Below are 21,194 nucleotides of genomic sequence, written 5' to 3'. Positions count from 1 at the left end.
AAGGACAATCTGTGTTCAAAGTTAAAAAGCTACAAATAAACAAACATTTGAATTTTGAACTTTCAATTATTATTTTATGTTACATTTAAAATGTGCACTTTATTTGTTTTTATATTATCTTTATTTCCTATTTTTTTACAGTGTACAGTTAGATCTAAGTCTTATAGCTGTATAATTATAAAATTATACTTCTTAACCATTATATTTTTGTTGAAAATAAACAACTAATAAACACAGTTCATTGAACATAACTTTGACATGATATGGTTTAATTAACACATATACAGTCATTCTGCATCAGTAAAATTTCCTTTATTCATGAATGGAATTGACTGTTTTGTTTTTCTTAGGTCGCAATAAGCTCTGCAAAGGACTGTGCGGCAAAATCGGCACACTGTATTATGTAACTGTGACACCAGGGCATTAATATTCAGCAGTATTATTAGAAATCGTTAGCTCAAATTAAAGAAATAGTTTGCTCAAACTAAATGTTCACTCAAATGAAAGAAAACGTGAACACAAACTGATATTTCGTTCGCTCAATTTAATTTTTTTTTAATGTAACTAAGGGGTTCATGCACTACTGAGGTGCCCTAGTTAGTACACGTGAGCCGAATGGAGCGCGCCCGCTGTGCACTGGACCCCGTGGACGCTGTGAACGCTGCGCGCCGGAGGCCGCCTGCTTGTTTGTTTACCAGCGAAACCGTCCGTTCAGCGAAACTTCTGGACAGAAACATGCGGATTCCTGCGGAATAGCGAGCCGGTAAGAAACAGCGCTGACAGTTTCTGTAGAGCAGCGGTGCAGAGTGAGTTCAGAGCCGCTTTACTGCGGGTTTAGGGCTGAAGGGGTGTGAGTGTGAGCTGGAGAAGAAGCACAGGGGGCAGATCCTCACCACCAGCGCCACCATCACTGTTTTAGCTTAGCTTAGCATAGCCTAGCTTAGCCTGGCTTAGCGTAACCGAAAAGTGGATAACCCAGGTCCAGAAAGTAAAAATCCATCCCAGGGTTTGTACCAACTACAGCAGATTCGCTCAGACAGTTGGTACGAAACCCTGGGATGGATTTTTACTTTTTAGACCTGGGTTATCCACCTCTACAAGCAGCTCGTCCCTCCAAAGGTTAGTTAGTTAGCTATCCAGCTAGCTTAGCTTAGCTTAGCTTAGATAGCTAACTAAACACTTATCCGGAATTTTCTCACAGTTATAAAGTTAATATGAAGATATAAGATAAGTGTCAGCCCTGTTGTTTTATTGTTGTAACGTTAGCTAACCTAACCTAGTTAGCTTAGCTAAAGCAGCTAAACAGACTCCAGAACTCTCTTTACTGCAGCTGAACTACTTAACCCTGGCTTTATCTTCTCCTGTGAGAGTGGCCTCATGAGTTTGGAGGGTTTTAGGAACAGATGTTTAGCTATTTCTATTTTTTCTACTCCAGTTTCATTGCATCTTAAATTGTGCAGCAGTTGTGGTGCCTTCAAGAGCTCCTCGGAAGTTCATGCTTACTACTTTGCATCTTGTACTAAATACAGCTCTGGAAAAAGAAATTAGAGCAAACTTCAGTTTCTGAATCAGTTTCTCTGTTTTATTCTATAAACTAGAGACAACATTTCTCCCAAATTCCAGATAGAAATATTGTCATTTAGAACATTTATTTGCAGAAAATGAGAAATGGTTGAAACAACAAAAAAGAAAAGATGCAGAGCTTTCAGACCTCAAATAATGCAAAAAAAAAAAAAAAAAAACAAGTTCATATTCATAAAGTTTTTAAGAGTTCAGAAATCAATATTTGGTGGAATAACACTGGTTTCTATTTGCAGTTTTTATACATCTTGGCATGTTCTCCTCGATCAGTCTTACACACTGCTTTTGGATAACTTTATGCCACTCCTGATGCAAAAATATTTCAGAGGTTTTCAATTTGGAAAAAAATCAAAGAAACTAATAATTTTTAAATGGTCTCTTATTTTTTTAATATTTTTTTTCCAGAGCTGTAGGTTAAGATTGGTTCTTATGTTGGATTTTGTCTCAAACCACACACAAACCCTGGGAAAATGTGTTTTACATTCATTTACTAAAATAATGCAGCAGTAAGGATTTGATGGAGTCTAATTAAATGTTTTGCTGAATGTAATGAGGATATACACTAATGGTCAAAAGTTTTAAAACACAGTAGCAGTGCTTTATGGCCCAAACGAGCTGCTTCTTTATTTTCCCATCCTAGCAATGACTTTATTACTGCTTATCACTTCACCTGTCAAATGTCTTAGGTCTTCTCTTCACTGCTGAAACTGAGATTTAATCCAATGTTATGCTGAGCTAACGGTGCTGTTGCCATGTGAGTCAGCCACACCTGTTCCTGTACCAGTTTTCTCCAGTTTTTGAGAGTCTTTTGAAGGTGTAGGAAACAGTACTTGCCATTCTCTGGCTTCATCTGTAATTTCTCCAAAGAAAAGACTTATATTTTGAATAGTTACAGAGTAATATCTATTTACAGTTTTTGTGTTTTTTTCTACTTATTATGATGAAAATCTGAATGTGCTGTGTGTTGTGTAAACGCTGCAGTAAAGAGAGCAGTAACATGATCAATACTTCTTTACTACAAACAAATAGGCATTTTAAGGCTCTGGCAGTTTACTGCAGCATTTCCATTTATTGACTGGACCTGAAGAGCTTAAATGGGCAAAAGTGAGGGTATTCTTAAACTTTTGACCGGTAGGTATGTGTAAGTGATGACAATAATGGATCAAAATTTTAAGTTGAAAACTGTACATTTGAAAGGAAGCTCTAGTATCCTGTAGACTATGGGTGTCACGATTTCGATATTTTATCGAAATCGATCGAAATTATGTCATGGTTTTGAGCCTCAAAGTCAAAAAGAGGATCGACGATCCCTCCCTCTAAGCTACGCAAGCACGTGCGCGCTACGCAAATGGAGCAGCACACTGTAGCCGACCTTTCTCCAGAGAATGTGGACATTCTTATCTTCTTAAAGAAAAACTTAAAAAAATATAAAAATAACAGTTAATTTGTCTAACCTCAAATATGTTAAAAATTGGTACCTTAAGGAGCTTCTGTCTCTCAGATAAAGTTAATAATATATCTTTGTTAAAGAAAAAAAAACTTGTCATTCTCAGGGACCAAGTCTTACTTTTCATGTTTAACTGTTATAGTAGGATAGAGTTCAGTTTGTTAAGGCTCTAATTGTTCTAGATGGCATTACATATATATCTTTATTCAATTATTTAAAATTGACCATTAGTGCCTAATGTGGTGTATTACAAATCACTTGTATCACTTTGCATCAGTTATATCAAGCCCACCTTTTTAAATAAGATATTGTAAATGTGATGAATCAAACCAATGACTGACCATAGACTAATCTAAAACTGGCATAGGCCTCTCTGCTGTAAAAAAGAAAATCGAGAATCGAATCGAATCGTGACCCTAAAATCGGAAATAAAATCGAATAGGGGTGTGACGAGATATCGTGCCACGAGATCTCGCGAGATTAAATGTGACGATATTTCTCGTCAAGCTTAAACCTGTCTCGCGGGAGAAAAAAAAAACAGTTTAGTGTGGACTTTTTAAGAGGGATCTGGCAACCCAGAGTGTGAGAGCAGCTCTCAGCAGACCCAATGCGGACCCAAACCGATAAACTACTGAGAAGGATTTAATTGTGCGGCGCAGTAAACTCACAGACCAATCACATGCGGGGTAAGATCACTAAACGCTCTCTTCAGTCAATCAGATCTGTGCAGACGCGGTAAGGAAATAAATAAATAAATAAATAAACACACCGCTCCTCACGCGGGATCGAACCCGTGTTGTCAGGGTCGCGGTCGTGAAAAACCGCCTTTATAAGGAGATAGGGAGCCCGAGAACTGGCGGAAAAACGAGAACGGGCGGAAACTAGTCACGCGGAGCGCGACAGAGAGACAGGGGATTAATGTAAACAAAATCTGTCCAGAGAGGCTCTTCTTCTTCTTCTTCTTCTTCTTCTTCTATATTTTTACATCATTCAATTAAAACAACCTTACAGGATATAGCACTTAAGTTAATTATTTAATATAATTAAATACTCCTGATATAGAAGATGCTTCTGCTACTTTTAAGTTGTATATCTGGCTGCATTTTGGCTCCAGTGGAAACAATAAACGGTAACAGAGTGACCAACAAGACTCAAACCATATATAAATACTGTAGGTAAATCCTACACGTGACTGTTTCATAGGCAGGTGTACTAATCCCTTAGCTCTGTACTGTATTTAAAAAACATGTTCTGTCTCTGTTTGCACTTCAAGCAAAGTCTTAATCTAACTGGTTATGTTTCTGCATAGTTAAATTACAAGAGATTTAGGAGAAAAAAAAATACACAAACCATAGTCTTAATATGACTGGTTGTAGTTTGCACTATAAGACCTAGAAAAGTTGTATTTTTATTTTTTATTCTTATTTTTATTCCTTAAAGAATCAATGTGTGAGAGAAACCAGTCTGTTAAGTTTGTGGTATATGATTTTGTCCAAAAAAAAAAAAAAAAAAGTTTTTAAGTCTCGTCTCGTTATCGTGAACCCAATATCGTGTCTCGTCTCGTCTCGTGGTATTAGTGTCTCGTCACACCCCTAAAATCGAATCAAGGATTTAGAGAATCGTGACACCCCTACTGTGTTGGTCTGCAATTTAAACCGCGAAGGTGGGAATGTATACGAGGGAAGTGGACCAATCACAGCTTTGAATGTCTGCGGCCAGCGACTACGCTGTAGCCTGCGGCGTCGCATACCCTCGCATCAGCGTAGGTTCAACACAGAAGTATAAATTGCCCTTGATTCTACTGAAATATGCCAGTTGGAAGCCCTGCAATGAAAGGCAATGCATTTGGTCTCGAAAAGTGCTGCAGTGTTGCTGAGCTGTTAGTATTAGTGTCCTCGTTTTACTACTAGAGGTATCAGACTGTTGCTCCATTTAATGTCTGTCAAGATATAACTGCCTTCAGTGTTTTGCAACAATCTGGAGTGTGATATTTGTGTTGGAAGTTAGTGTACTTGAGTGTGTTTACTGCAGAAAGCAAAAATAGACAATTGATCTATAGACAATTGTTTTTAAACAATAATGCCTTTAACAAAAGAGTACATTTAATACATTTTTTGTTTTCTAAACTGATACACAAGCCAATTTGACTGTCCTTACCTTGTCTTACGAAGATGAATGATCTATGAATCTATTACATAGGAATTTCAATGAGTTGTTAAATAGTAGGGGTGGGAATCGATTACTATCTCACGATTCGATTCGATTCCGATTTTGGGGGCCACGATTCGATTCAAAATCGATTTTTGATTCAAAACGATTTGAATTATAAAAATTTCTGCTTCTGGCTTATGAATCTTATTGAAAAAAAACCCTCCATAATATACACTGGTCCTGGAGCAGGTAATGTGTTACAAAAACAATAAAATGTGCAGGAATGTGGGTCCTCAGTGACAGAGGAATCACTGGGATATCACAATGACGTTAATGAACAATAAATAAATAATAAATAACACTGCTTTATTACCAGGCTACTAGCGGTGGTGTGTAGGTGACGCTGCTGGGCTGATGTGATGATAGCAGTGGAGCGCTAAAGTTCAGGAGCAGCTGCTGATTAACTAGTTAATTTAAGGTCGTTGTATTTCTTCAGAAAGGGGGCAGGAGGTGGAGAAATTAATTCATATTGTCCATTCCTTAATTCCTCTGTGATGAGGAGCTGAAATGAGCTCTGATTAGCTTATTGTTATTTTTCCGTTCCGCCTTAAATGCTGCAGCCCGCAGCCACCTGTAGCGTTATTTAAGGTGGAACTGGAAAGTTAGCTTGTTAGCTAGCTAACAGTTACTGAAACTAACTACTAGCGATCTTTTTTATGCTTGTTATGAAGCATTCTGCCATAAAACATTAAAACTACACGTTAATCTAAGGTAATATAGTGCTTGTTCTGCCATCTTACCGGTGATTCTCAAACACCTACTACGCTCTGTGTGGGTCTGGAAGACCTCGGTTTGAAGGGACAAGCGGGTTGCCAGGTCCAACAAAAATACCCAGCCCAAAATCAGTCCAAAACCCGCCCCTCAGAATCGATTTTGGGACATTTTAAATCGATTCTGAATCGTAGTAAATGAGAATCAAGATTCTTATGTGAATCGATTTTTTGGCACACCTCTATTAAATAGTCATGACATAATATTACACTATATTTCCACTATGAATAACCAGACACCATTTAAACACACATTTGCATTATATTTATTGCACATGCTCCAGAGTGACTTGCATGTGAATCATGCTATACAACTATAAAGTGTAGCGTTGAGGGTCTTGTTGCTGTTGTCAGGTGGGCTTGTTGTATTGTACCCTAGTTTGTCAAAGGTAGGGTAATGTTGTTAACTACAACACAGTACTAATTACCACACCCAGCTGCTCCCTGGCAACTACCAAAGAGGAACGTGACATGGCAAAAACAAACAACTACAGACTTTTCACACCAAAGCTTATTCATTGTATGTGTTATTTGTTTGTATTGTAACATACGGCATCCACATTATACTGATAATTACTAATAGAAAGTGTTATTATTATCATATAATGATGCAGCAGGCCTTTATAGTTATATATAGCAAATATTATAACTGTAAAGTTGTCTTAGAACGTGCTCTACTGACTTGCTTAACATATTTCGTGACCAGTTTACACCGCCTGTTGCAGGGAACACACAGGTGTTTGGTTGTGCCAACACAGCTAGTATTATCACCATTGAGGAGCATTTATGATGGAATAGGAAGCTCTAGAGCAGCTGCCCATGAGTCTAAGGTCACCACAGGCCAATCATTAGCTTAAGAGGTGTAGACATCCACCCCCCAAGCATTGAGCCGTGGAGCAGTGAAGCCATGTTATCTTTTCTGTACTTTTGCATCATTTGAGACGGGACTGACAGTCTTTGCTCATGACAAACTGCACAAACTGGCAAACTTAACAAGTTATCTAACTTAGCTGAGGCTCTTTGAACACTAGGTTACGTTTTCTTCTGTGTTTCTGCATGCTGCTGTAGATATTGTGCACCTTTTTGACACTATTTTGCATTTATTACTAAAAGAATGTGTTTTTATTGTTTGCAGTTGATGTAATTATGCTTTATGCTGGGGGAGATGGCAAGTCTGCATGGCCATTAGAGGACCAATGCACTTAATGTTAGAATACTTTATTCAGTTTCTGTTTTTAGCTTTCAGCGACCCACATACAGATTGGGCTGCAACGATTAGTCAATATAATCAACAATGTTGATTATTTAAATTTGTCAACTACAAATTTCATTGTCGACTAATCGCTAATTTGAAACAGTACAACATTAAACAAACTGCTGGGGACAGAAATGCAATGAGAGATGGGTTAATGATTCACTCACGCAGGTTACACTCAACTTAGTCTGTGTCTCCAAAAGTGCCCAAACACAACAGATTACATATTTAATCACTAAATATCAATACTTTCCACGTTTAAACAACATCTACACATTTAAATGCCTTTTAAAATCTCATGTTCAACCATTTCTATTGTTTTTAGAATTGGAGGACATGGCAGAAATAATCGTTGACTAATTGAAACAATAATCAGATTTGTCCACAAGCAAAATAATCATTAGTTGCAGCCCTACATACAGAGCAGCTCACAGGGAATTGTCCCAAAACTCCTTATGGCCAGTCTATCCCTGGTCGTGGTTACGTAGCATATGTTTAAATTTAACAGTTATCAAAACAATTGACCGGCTTGCCCAAAGTCGTCAACCCATATATGACCTTCTTTACAACCAGTTTGGTCAAGTTAGTCATGCTGATAGAGCTAATCAGTAAGAGCTAATTAGCTAGTCAAGAGCAAAGCTAATCACCTCTTTCAATTACACTGCTATGATTGTTGTCTATTACTGTTATGTTTGTTAAATTTCTCATCACCAGCGTTCTCTTGTTCAGGCAGTCCTCAGGTTACGAGATGTGCTAACATTGCAACAAAGAACCCAAGACGTCCCAGAAGCCACTTGAGCCGTTTATGAGGACCTGAAGGTTGGGAAAGACGCCACCATGTCGTCCTTCTCTGAGTCTGCTCTGGAGAAGAAGCTGTCTGAGCTGAGCAACTCTCAGCAGAGTGTCCAGACTCTTTCCCTGTGGATTATTCACCACCGCAAACACGCATCCCCCATTGTGAGGGTTTGGCACAGAGAGCTAAAGAAAGGTGGGTCCAGAAGTAACAATTCCAGTGATTGGATTTAAGGTAGTGTCTTTTCATGTCTTGTCTACAATACCTTGTCAGCATGTTTGCACATTTCTGTTTATGGCGGAAATCTATTTTTGAAATCATAGAACCTTCCTTAAGTACTGATTAACTAAAGCAACCCTTGCTGTAATGTATGTTTGTTGCCGTTTTCAGGATTATGTAAGTAAAAAAATTTTTTTGTGTGTGTGTGTGTGCTTTACAGCCAAAAGCAGCCGGAAGCTGACCTTTCTGTACCTCGCCAATGATGTGATTCAGAACAGTAAAAAGAAGGGACCTGAGTTCACACGGGACTTTGAGGGAGTTCTCGTAGATGCGTGCTCACATGTAGCAAGGTTAGAAACACATCATGTTTAATTCACACACTTTCCTCTCTACTAATCTCTTCTACAAGTTCACATTATAATCCTCGTTTATTAATCTATATAATTTATTAATTTATTAATTATTACTATAATTTTTTTTTTTTTTTTTTGCTCAGAACAGTTTTGGTTATCTTGATGTATATCTCAAAAAAATTAAATATCATTCAAATAAACTTTATTTCAGTAATTTAGTTCACAGTGTTAATTTCATTAATGAATAATTTTCGTCAACAAAGCTTTTTTTCAAGACGGTAACTAAATAAAAAACAGTATTAAAAAAATTAATAAAAACGAGACGAAATTAACTGACATTTAGTCAACGAATAAAAACGAGATGAAAATGTTTGGCAGAGACGAAATCCAATTAGAACTGATTTAGTTCTGTGAAAGGTAGGGACCAGTTAGGAAGAGATCCAATCACTGCTACTTTAGCGGTGGTGGAGAGGCGGGACAAGCGGGGTAGTCAACCAATCAGTACCTGTCTCTTCTGCAGCAGCGCGGTTAGATACAAAACCCGTTACTTACGGAGCTCGACTGGAAGTTAACTCGACAGTGTCAGCAGCAGGGAGAGAGAGAGAGGAGATGCGATATATTTTTCCTTTGACGTCGCGGAAAAACAAGATAACGTGTAAACCGCGTGGAGCGACTCCATCTCCGGTAAAAACACCACTAATCTTTCAGCTTCTGCAGACCAGAGTCACACAGATCTCCATGCAGAGATCAGCGTTTTAATGCTGATGTTATTTAATGAGCTGATGGTGTTTTTAACTCAGCTGTGCACTAAAAGACACCACTGCTGTTCTGTCAGTTAATGTTACTGATACTGAACTCACTCATTAATATAAGATCATCTGTTTAGTCTCACAGTGGGAAACATATAGCTAGTGTTACAGCAGCAACAGGTCAGAAAGAAACTCAATGGAAAAATATATATATATATAACAATAAAATAAGTGAATCTATGAACCCAAAAGTCTGTGTAAATTCCTTACAGCACTTTCTCATAAGTTTCTCACTTTAACTCATGAAGTGTCTTAGTTCATCCTGAGAGCATCTCTACAGGACAGTAGAGGTAGAATGTAGCAACAGTAGGTGTGCTGGGTTAGTGCTGGAGATTAAACTAGATCCTTTAAAAGCTGTTTTTCCGTCTACAGCTCTGTTCAAACTATAATTTAACTATGAAAATGTTTTATGACCTGATTTCTAGAGCAAAATTTAAAATGTAAAATATTTATAGCCACATACCTACAGTAATAATATACATTAAATCATATATAAATATATTTCACATTCAAACATTAACAATATTACACAACTGGTTAATAAATGTTTAATTTTCAAAAGTGTGTAGTTAATAATTCAAGAGAACTGATGGAAAAGCATTTACATTTACACCCTTTACATTTTAGTCGACTAAATTGACTGTAATTTTAGCCGACTATATTCTTATGATATTTAGTCAGCTAAAAAAGACTAAAACTAAAAACATTTTAGATGACTAATTTATGACTAAAACTAAATGCTACTTTTGTCACAAGAACTAAAACTAAATCAAAATTTGTTGTCAAAATTAACACTTAGTTCAAAATGTGAAAGGCATATATTATGTATATGTACTACACACAGGTGTTTATCTCTTTTATTGTTGATGATTATTTATAGCTTACAGCCAATGGAAATCCAAAGGTCTGTGTCTTAGAAAATTAGAATATAAGACCAATTGGTACTTTTGACAGTGTGGGCAGTGTGCCAAGTCCTGCTGGAAAATGAAATCCACATCTCCATAAAGGTGCTGTAAGATTTTGTGGGAAAACTCTGCACTGACTTTAGACTGGATAATAAAACACAGTGGAGCAACACCAGCAGATGACATGTCTCTCCAAACCAACACTGATTGTGTAAACTTCACACTAGACCTCAAGCAGCTTAAATTGTGTCTCTCCACTCTTCTTCCAGACTCTTCTCCCTTGATTTCCAAATTAAATCAATGATGTAAATCAGTTTAGAAACCCTTTCGGTGTGAACTGTGAATGCATAAGGCATCAGTCATCTTTTATCTTTTCCTCATAATTTAGTACTTCAGTAATATCTTATGACAAAGTGCAATAAATCTGACCTTGTGTGTGTTTGTAGAGAGACAGATGACGGCTGTAAGAAGCACATGGAGAGGCTGCTGAATATCTGGCAGGAGCGTAATCTATACCGCGCAGATTTCATCCAGCAGCTCAAACTGGCCATTGAAGACTCCAACAGCCCGAGACAAAAGACTCCAGGTACTTTTCATTCACTGACACACAAGTCAAACGACTCAATACTCAATAGTTCTGTAATATTTGGCATGGGTGTAAACATCTAGTTTTGAACCAGTAGCTTTCAAGAGTATGAATAGGAAAGAAGTTGATTTAGATACAATGTAAAACAACAGATAACCAAACTGGTTTTGGTGTTTCCGCGTTTAGTAGGCTCTGTGTTGTTTGTAGAAGTGCAAATAGTAATGGGGCAAATAGTAATATTTAACTGATTTGATTTACTATCAATAACATATATTTTGTAGCTTTTTCCAAAGTGTACTGAATGACATGTAGGGCTGGGTTTTGAAATTCTATACCAAAAAGGTACTGATCGAAATGTCTTGGTACTAGCAACCACTGAAAGGTCTAAACAAATTTGGTGCTGATATTTCTTTAAAAGAACTCTTAAAAACTGAAATGCATCCAGTAATATGCTTAGGGAAAATATCTGTAGGTTAAGCAGTTAAAGTAATGCTGTCATATTTGTTCCAAATAAAGCGCCACAAATAAACATGCTCAATGTTTTTGTAGCCTCACATGGGGACAGTATGAGGATGAGATTACTCATTTTGGCTGTTAAATAAATACGGTGTGTGAAAATAATGATCACTTTTTGTATTTTTTGGTTAGAATTTTGAAAAAGGTAGTTAAAAAAATATTAGTTGTTTAAATACCGGTATTTTTGTACAACATCTGTACAAGTTGTAAGGTGTTATCTTGAGTTGGAGCGAGGCCTGATAGTGGGTACCAGATGGATGGAATATTCCATTTTCGAAGTTGTGCAGGAATTTAACATTCCTCAATCCACATTAATGCTTGTGTACAAGGAATACACAATAGAAGGCATTACCAGCCACAGTGGACAGCACAGTAAGTGGTAATGGTCACACCCACATTCAGTGCAGCAGGCCACATGTATGTACTGGTCAGAGCAGCATTATTTAGATCCCATAGCATGTGGCAAAAGTCATGGGACACGATACTTGTTCCGTGTGTGCATTACAACGTAAACTTCAGGTTTGGAACCAGTTTTTTGTTTTTGGCACAATGTAAAGAACATTTACATTATGGCAGAAATGTCCAAATTAGAGATTATTTTTTTTTGTTGCATGAACATGATGTGTAAGAACTGGCAACACACAAATGGTTTTATTTACTTGTTCTTCTTTAATTAAAAACAACTAGTAGATGACAGGAAAGGCACAAAAAGAAGTTTCCAGAAAGTCCAGGAAGAAGAGGAGGAAGAAGATGATGATGATGACGATTATAGGGCTCACTATTCACCGCGTGAGACAGACACAAATGGTCCGCAGCTGGTATGACTGCTGCATATTTTCTGACATTCTGACATGTAAAATATTTTACTGTAACATTTTGCTGTTTAGTGTAGCTGAGAGTTTTCTGTTCTGTTTCTGTGTGCTCTCGACCAGACTGAGGAGCTGGTGAAGGCCCTACAGGATCTGGAGAACGCCGCATCAGGAGACGCAGCCGTCCGCCAGAAAATAGCCTCACTCCCACAGGAAGTGCAGGACGTTTCCTTGCTGGAGAAGATCACAGGTGAGGTTCACCAAAAGACCTGCCAATACCTGCTTCTAGTGCGCTTGCACTGTTCCATGTTGTAAAGTACACATATCCTTGAGTTCAAATGTCGCCAGGTTCAGTCAACATTTCATAAGGTTGTCAATGGAGTTGATTTAATCGCTGAGCTGCAGAGATCTGCATCTGCATGCATGCTTTCGACCAATCCAAACCACCCAGTTAGGGCTACACAATATATCGTTTAAGCACGAGGGGGAGGGGGAGTGCGAGGGAGAGGCAGGAGTAAACATGAGGTACACATGCTTGTAAACGCACGTGTTGAAAGGTGTGCACCTCAGTCCAGCACATTTTTGCGCAGATATTTACCTTTTTAAAAAGCCATTTAAATGCCTGATTAAAGAGCTGATTGCTGTTTCCTCGGGTTTTAAGTGCTCGGCGCTGACTCAGCTCTTGATCGGTCCGGACGTGAGAAAGCGAATGGGTGTGGGCGGGGCTGGTAATGTCACGGGGTCCTGCATTGTTTAAAATTGCGATATATATCACCAAAAAAAGGAACAATTGCAATGCAAAATTTTTCCAATATCGTGCAACCCTACACCCCACCCCGCCTTACTTAACATCACGCTTCAGTCAGATACTCAATTAATGAGGTGATTGGCCACTGACTACAGTTTGAACAGGATTTCTCGCAATGTGAATCATGGCTTTAGACAAAAAGAGCCAATCAACTTGCTGCTAGTGGGTAGGCTAGGCTACAGGTAGTGCGCTTTCACAACAAAATCTACTAATTTTCCCCTTTAATATTACGACTTTATTCTTGTAATATTACGACTTTAGTTTCGAAAGTCTTCCTGGTAGGCTACTGTATTTTTTTTTTTTAACCGGACATGTTAATGTTATGTAGTTTTATTTGTGTATGGCCTATATATGTACAAATTGCATATTTTTTTGTATTTAAGGGTGTGGCTTACATTACATTACTTAAAGCCAAAACTCTGATCACATGTTAAATGGGATTCAGTGTCCTTTAGGAGTAGCTCATAGTGCTGCAGATTTCAGTCACTGACTATAGTGGGAGGTACAGTTCTCACATAATGCTGCTTTAATTCTGTTCTCCAGTAACTACATGTGAACAATGAACTGAAACTCTGAAATTTGTTTCCTCACTGCAGATAAAGATGCAGCAGATAAGCTGTCGAAGACGGTGGACGAGGCATGTCTGCTTCTGGCAGAGTATAACGGGCGTCTGGCTGCAGAGCTGGAGGACCGCAGGCAGCTAGCGCGCATGCTAACAGAGTACATCCACAGCCAGAAAGAGGCACTCGGAGAGAGAGAGAAAAAACTCGAGGTATATATAAAATGGCATTAATTAATCAATCAGTAAATCAGTGTAACACAAGCACAGCTCATCTAAATGATTAGCTGTTTTTTCACCAATCTAAAGAGCCCTTTAAACAGGCAGAGGCATCTAGAAGGTTCTTTAAGCAGAAGGTGGTTCTGTTTTGATGGTTTTGATTGTTCAGAATTGTTCAAAAGTTATTGAAACTATTAAGATGCCTCTACAGAAGGTTTTTACCAGTTTGAAGAACCCTCTTACCATGCAGAATCACTGAGCTGTTCACAACCATATATAAATTGTTTTACACTAATATGATGCCCTCTCTAACCAGGCAGCATCTTCCATCCGTGTTTTTTAAATCATCATTTAAATCCTCAATTCCAATCAATTTGTTTAAACCTGAGATTTTGAACAAAACTTTAAATTTGTTGTTCATGTAAACATATGTTTTAAATAAAGGTAGGTTGAGGATTCATTTAATAATAGCAAAAATTGATTCTCTGAAAATCCCAAACAAAACCAGTTGTTATAATTAAATTATTAATAAATGAATCAACATTTAATTAAATCTGAAATTTGGGGATGGTATGGGGGTTGGATAACCCCAATTTGCAAAGGACCAGATTTTCAGTGTACGAACAGCTATAGTTAATATACAGTACCGGTCGGAAATTTGGTCAGAATTTCTTATTCCAAGTTTTTATTTGTATTTCCTACATTGTAAATATAGGAAACACATAAGGAATAATGTAAAAACTTAAAAATGTTAAACAAACCAAAATACCATGTGAAGCATGTATGTGCTCTTATCTGGGGTGCTGTTAACTTGCGGTTTCTGAGGCTGGTAACTCTGATAAACTTATCCTGTACAACAGAGGCAACTCTTGCTCTTCCTTTCCTGGGCCAGTCCTGATGAGAGCCAGTTTCATCATAACGTTTTTGATGGTCTTTGCGACTGCACTTGAGGATACTTTTAAAGTTCTTGCAATGCTTCAGAATGAATTACCTTCATTTCTTAAAGTTTTTTTCCTTTCCTTAGTTGAGTAGTTCTTGCCATATTATACATTAGATTATTACTCAAATAGGGCTATTCACTGTATACCTGTAACTCTACCTCCTCACAATCGATGCTCTCAAACACGTATTACCTATAGCACAGCTGTTAACTGAAAGCCATTCCATGTGACAACAAAACACCAAAGAAATTTGACTGGTACTCTGTTTGAATTACAGTTTTTCAGGCAATACAGGAACTTAATATTGGTGTTGGTGTTTTTTTCATTTTGCTATTGTGAGATTGGTCTTAATTTTTTTCTTCTAGTTTTAAAAAGATTTATGTTTAATTTCTTCATATCTGCAGATATTTGTTAGAGATTAAACCTGATTTTATGTTGTGGCCGTTGCAGGAATACAAGCAGAAGCTGGCGCGAGTCACACAGGTGCGCAAGGAGCTAAAATCTCACATCCAGAGCCTGCCTGACCTTTCTCTACTGCCCAGCGTGACTGGAGGACTGGCCCCACTCCCATCTGCAGGAGACCTGTTCTCCACTGACTGAGCTACACAAGCTCCTGTACTCACATACATACACACACATACTCCCAAAACTCACCACAGGATCGTTCCTCTTCCTCCAGCCATCCAGCCCTCCCTCCGTCTTCCTCAGACTCCAGCGCAGCCAGCCGAAAGGTCTGCAGAAATATCGGCCACCAGAGGCCAGCGTGGAGTGCAAAGGCAACCGAACTGGGATTCCACTGTCCTCAGCCAGGCAGTGCAGATCCCTCTCATCAGTCCTCATCCAGCGTCTTTTCGTTTGGTTTTTAGAAGTCTGTTGGCCACTGACATTGATTAGTGAGCGTGGTCTTTTGCTGGTCCTGCTTTCTTAATTTTTTTTTTGACCCTGCTGTGAAAAATAACAGCCTTCCATGCTGTTTTGTTTTCCGCTAGAGTTTGAGTTTTATTGTTTTAGTGTCGTTTCACTGCTTCGTTTTGCTTCGTTTGCTGATAAACACATCCGTGGGATGTTGGGTATGTCCTGCATATTATGAAGAGGTGGCTTAAGAGATTATGTCGCTCATTTACTGAAAAAAATTGTGTACATGAAATTCTGAAAGGTTGAAATGTTGGGTGTACTTTTTGAGTTTCCGCTAACAGAAAATCATACACTTTTAAAATAAATAGACAAAAAGTGCTTCCAGTGGTTCTTTTAGCAGAGCCATAGAAACACCGGAAAGTCCAGATTTAAACCGGTTTAAACCAAGTTTGATGTGTTTCTTACATTTTATGGTGTTAATTTAAGGACGTTTTATACTTTAGTGTTGAACCTACGCTGAAGCCTATGCGTACTCAACGCTCACCTCCCTAGAAACGAAAGTACGTGGACAGCAGCAGCCGTGATTGGTCCACTGAGCCTTGTGTTCCCACCCACACCTTCCTGCCCTCATGGTTTAAATTGAAGAGCGATGTAGAGTCACAGACGCACAGCGCAGAAGTATAAATTTACCCTATTATAGGGTTTAAGTATAAACCAGCCTTTAGTGTGCAGTTTAGAACTTTACTACATCCTGTCTTCGTCACCTACGTGCTTCACACTGATTGGTTTGAAGAATGTTGTCATTTTAGCAAGTTGCCATACTAAGTGTTGTGCTAAATTCTGCCTCCCAGTCAGAATCCGACTCCCTTTTAAGTGCTGGCACATCCCAAAGCAGAATGTGCATGACAGATTCCTCTGATTCCTTTTATTTCTGTTTATAAATAAGGGTTGATCTACAGTTACAGTAGATACAGAAATCACCAGTGTAATCTGTTGTATTTATACTGCCTGCGCACCAAGGGGAGTCTGTTTTCAGCACAGCACTGCTACTTTTCCAAATTTCTATCCTTTGAGTTGACCCGTGGTCTTGATCTTGTGTTATCTTTCACACTATCCTTTTTTATTTGGACCAAACTAAAAAAAAGTCAAATGAACCATTAGTTCAAGAAAGAATCATTTAAAAACATACAGACTTTTAAAGTTTCTACAGAAACCATCCCTGGTGTGAAGATTCTGCACACTCATGTAGCTCATGGATCACTATTGCAGACATGGTTCTTCTATGGTACGGCTTAAAGAACCAATTGTAGCACTATTTTTTTTTTTATAAGAAGTGTTGGTCAATGAGTAGCGATTGATGAATTGGTGGTCCCAACTCAGACCGCTGTCAATTGTTTTGGGCTGGGCTAGCTAGGGCTGGGCGATGCATTGGGAGCTTATTTTTATAATATCAAATCTTATTAATATAAAGATGACAATTTTTGAACTATTTTTTGTGTTCAAAAGAAAGCTAAAAGTGTGCAACCTAGACAGATTTTTTTTCCCTTTTTTCCAAATCTGCGTTAGTTTTGTTATGCTATCAATTTTATAAAGCTAAAAATATAAATTGTCAAGATCTTGATACTGATTTTCGCTCATATCGCCCAGTCCTAGGTTTCCCAGCTCCAATTATGTAAGAGTGAGTAAATGATTGACCTGTTTAAGCACCAATCAGAAAGAAGCTTTCATTTCATAATGAGTGGCCTACCGCCCTATGTTTGTGTGGATCCAGATTTGGGAAATTTCAGGATTTCCTTAATCCAATGTTCAGGGTCATGTTCATTATTAAGTGGACTCCCTCTTTTTAACAGCTTGATGGAAAAGCTATAAAATGACGTCTCTTAAGGTGTGAACTTCTAACAGACATTTTCACATACATTTCACTTGCAAAACTGTTAAAAATAAAAAAGACAAGCCTAAAGCCCTATCTGGACGGGATTAGTTTCTCAGGGGGACGTCTGTGAAACATATTTCACACTTCTACTCAGTGATAAAACTCTTGCATCCAGACTGCAATTGAAAAAACAGGAGGGCCAGTGAGTTTTTGGCTTTCTCGGTCACATGACATCGCATTCGGTAGCTCCATTTCCACTCGCTGTTGTGTTTTACATGGATCTTCGTGGAAACTTGCGCCCAAAGTGTAATTACGGTGTGTAGTAGTGGACAAATTTTATTTTATTAACTGCTAGGTGACAAAACTCCGAGATGTGCGTCTGGACAGGATTAAAATTACCGGAGGACCACAGAGTTGAGTGAAAAACAGCAGTAATCTAGCCTGTAATTTTTTTTTCAGAGGACGTCTGAGAAAAACACATACATGGTCGTTCCGGACAGGAAGAAAATCACAGAAGACCACCATAAAAGAGAAATTACTCCAGGACCCTCTGAGAAACTAATCCCATCCGGATAGGGCTAAAGACAAGCTTTGTACCCTACAGACTACATCCACTGTTCAAACACTGTTACAACCGGTTCTTGTTCCACTAAACATCAGCGGACACTTTTATTTGTTGAGTGCAACAGACAGGTACTCCGATCCAGCATAAAATTATGACCACCTTTTGTTTTTACACCCATTTTAGTACGAGTGGATCAGACAGAAGTAGTTTTTAGCGTGCTTCATCATGTACTATTGTATTCTAAACATTTTAATATCATTAAAAAAAACTTAAATTCAAAATGTGAAACTCCTATATTATATAGATGTATTACACACAGACTGATCTTAAATGTTTATTTCACTAGCTTACAGCCAATGAAAACCCAAAAATCATTGATACTTTTGGCAGTGTGGGCAGTGTGCCAAATCCTGCTGGAAAATGAAATCCACATCTTCATAAAAGTTGTCAGCAGAGGGAAGCAGGAAGTGCTGTAAGATTTTGTGGGAAAACTCTGCACTGACTTTAGACTTGATAATAAAACACAGTGGATCAACACCAGCAGATGACATGTCTCTCCAAACCATCACTGATTGGTGGAAACTTCATACTAGACCTCAAGCAGTTTGGACTGTGTGTTTCTCCACTCTTCCTCCAGATTCTGATCCCTTGATTTCTAAATTAAATGCTTTAAAATTAACTGATGGTCAGTGATGGTAAGCACTTAATGCTTAATGCTTTCCTCTGCTGACAACCTTTATGGAGATGCAGATTTCATTTTCCAGCAGGACTTGGCACACTGACAAAAGTACCAATTGGTCTTATATAATATTCTAATTTTCTGAGATTCTCAGATTTTTGGGTTTTCATTAACTGTAAGACAATCATTAACAATAAAAAATAAATAAACATTTTAAATAGATCACTCTGTTTTTAATACAGCTAAATTACTGAAATAAAGTAACTTTTCAATGATATTCTATTTTTTTTGAGATGCACTGCTATAGTAGTTGTAAAGTCAGAGACAGAAGCTCTGAATCTGTTGCTGCACAATTTTGAATGTTGGTCATCCTCTAGTCCTTCATCAGTGCTCACAGGATGCTGTTGGTGGAATATTTGTCATTTGTTTAAAAACACCAGCAGCACTGATGTATCTGATCCACTCAAACCAGCACAACACACTACTAACTACTAACAAACCACCACAGTGACCCACCAACCAAATAATAGCTGCACTGTGGTGGTCCTGTGGGAGTCCTGAATATTCTATACAAAGAAGCAGGTACATTAATACAGTATGTAATTATAGAATTACATAGTATGTCATGTAATCAGTGTGGCTGAAGAATAGATAGATAATGCTTGTAGAAACATTAGGTGAAAAGGAGGTGGTCATAATGTTATGCTTGATCAGTGTATACTACAAAGCTGGATTCTCAGCATCATCATGAAATCTTAAGGTAGTCATCCACACTGTCCACACAAGTCAAGGTTTGTTTAAGCTTGTTAAGCTTTGCAGTTCACAGTGAGAATCTTCAGGGCTGCTTACCAGTAGTAGCAGTAGAATGTATCAGTGAGAAACATACACACGTTGTTTTGTTTTCTTTAATAGCATAAAAAATATACTTTGTCCCTGCTGATCCTTTTCTTTACCAGCTTTTTATTTTTCCCCTCAGAGTGAACAGACAATAAACAGGAAGAGTGAACTCCATTTGTCCTCAGGTTGATTGTGTATGTTAAAAAGTGAAAAAACTGATGATTGTGATGGTGTTTGCGTTGATCAGATGAACCATGATGTGGAACATTGTAATTGGTGATGTCACACTTAATAGCAATAACACACAAGAGGGAGTGCTATAATGTGTATTATTGGCACTGCGTAGATCAGCAAAGCAGTATGAATATAAAGCGTTATCGCATGAACCTCAAGGGTATTAGTTGAAGAGTACGAGAAAATACAGTATGTTTGGTTATAAACACTTTGCGAATTAAAATAGTTCCATTGCTGCTCTGTTTGTTGCTGCGCTGTTTAGCTCGTAAGTGCTGCATCTAGGTTGCTAGGTTACCTGTATGTGGTGGAGTAATACATGGAGAGCTATGGTAAAAGTGCATTACTGGCTGATAATGGTACTCATAGAACACCTCTCTCAGCCAATCACATTGCAGGGTCGGAACGAACCCTGGTATAATTAACCATTTTTTAAAGTGTTATGAAAAAATTAAGTTTTCTGATGAGAAACATGCCAATCTAACATCCTATGAATACCTTACCATTTGCTTAAATTTCATGACAAGTCTTTCAGCAGCAACCCTGCACTGCCCCACTAGAGGGGGACTCGCTTTCTACAGCCCCAAGTTCTTCTGGTAATTCTCTTCCCTAATAGCCATAAGCTGATGGCATCTTTCAAACTAGCAAAGGTGTATTTAAAGAACCATCTACAAGATGCTTTCCTTGTATATGAAGAAGTAAACCGCCACTGTCCAATTTCCAAAAACGCACCTTTACAGGAGAGAGTTAAGTCAGTGTAAAATAGTTTATTTTAAGGTAATTTCGTAGAATTTCTATTGGTCCATTCAACAAAAAATTTGCAGTGTAAGGGACAGTTTGTTCCAATTATGTAGTAAACTGAAAATCAACAAAGTGAACAGTGACGATATGCCTAAGGCCATACATGTCCATGCCACAGTGCTATCCAAATCACTGTGAATTAGAGCTGCAACGATTGGTCATTATAATCAACAGTTATATACATTTGTCGATTTCACATTTCAGGGACAGAAACGTAATAGTGGAGATTAAGGGCTGAACAATGAGCTCACGCTCAGCTTGCCCTGCTGAAAAATCCAGCTCAGTTCTTCTGAAGTCTTCAGAAGAACTAGCTGATGTCACTTCCTGTTCTAGATGTGACTGGTTGTAGATTGTTCCAGATGTCAGTAATGACAGTAATGATGTCAGTAACTCAGTTCAGAAAAAATTGCATCTCTAAAGGATTTTAATAATTACATTTCATGGTAAAGTTTATAGTTTACAGAGAGTGAGGACAGTTGACAAATGCTATTTTTTAGTGTTCTAAGTAGTTTATATTAATGTTTTTAATTACTTATTTTACTTTTGCAATTAAGGCAATGTTCAAGACACTT

At 38.0% G+C, this 21,194-nt stretch overlaps 1 protein-coding gene across 3 annotated transcripts; it reads left to right on the top strand.

Annotated features, from left to right (window-relative positions):
* The first annotated feature begins 629 nt into the window (after positions 1-629).
* Positions 630-19,764, top strand: rprd1b (regulation of nuclear pre-mRNA domain containing 1B). 3 transcript variants are annotated; one of them, XM_007233436.4, is made up of 8 exons: positions 630-763; positions 7,994-8,252; positions 8,497-8,626; positions 10,790-10,929; positions 12,136-12,263; positions 12,378-12,504; positions 13,659-13,834; positions 15,232-19,764. In XM_007233436.4, exons 2-8 carry the CDS (start codon positions 8,102-8,104, stop codon positions 15,379-15,381), a joined length of 1,002 nt encoding a protein of 333 aa, XP_007233498.1. In that variant the 5' UTR covers positions 630-763; positions 7,994-8,101; the 3' UTR covers positions 15,382-19,764. The 3 variants fall into 3 exon arrangements, with proteins under 3 accessions (XP_007233498.1, XP_022524304.1, XP_007233497.1); XM_022668583.2 differs by having other exon boundaries at positions 631-763; positions 7,998-8,252; positions 12,133-12,263; XM_007233435.4 differs by having other exon boundaries at positions 631-763; positions 12,133-12,263.
* The last annotated feature ends 1,430 nt before the right edge of the window (positions 19,765-21,194 follow it).

The sequence above is a fragment of the Astyanax mexicanus genome, chromosome 13 (assembly GCF_023375975.1).
Source record: "Astyanax mexicanus isolate ESR-SI-001 chromosome 13, AstMex3_surface, whole genome shotgun sequence".
Taxonomy (NCBI): Eukaryota; Metazoa; Chordata; class Actinopteri; order Characiformes; family Acestrorhamphidae; genus Astyanax; species Astyanax mexicanus.
Note: the sequence above shows the minus strand (reverse complement) of the source record. Positions and strands in the feature narration are given on the sequence as shown.

Excerpts from the sequence above, each read along its gene's own strand:
- rprd1b (XM_022668583.2), top strand. The coding sequence starts at position 8,102 with ATGTCGTCCTTCTCTGAGTCTGCTCTGGAGAAGAAGCTGTCTGAGCTG. Across the intron at positions 10,930-12,132 it reads CCCGAGACAAAAGACTCCAG|TAGATGACAGGAAAGGCACA; the intron begins GTACTTTTCATT and ends AAAAACAACTAG. Across the intron at positions 13,835-15,231 it reads AGAGAGAGAAAAAACTCGAG|GAATACAAGCAGAAGCTGGC; the intron begins GTATATATAAAA and ends TGGCCGTTGCAG.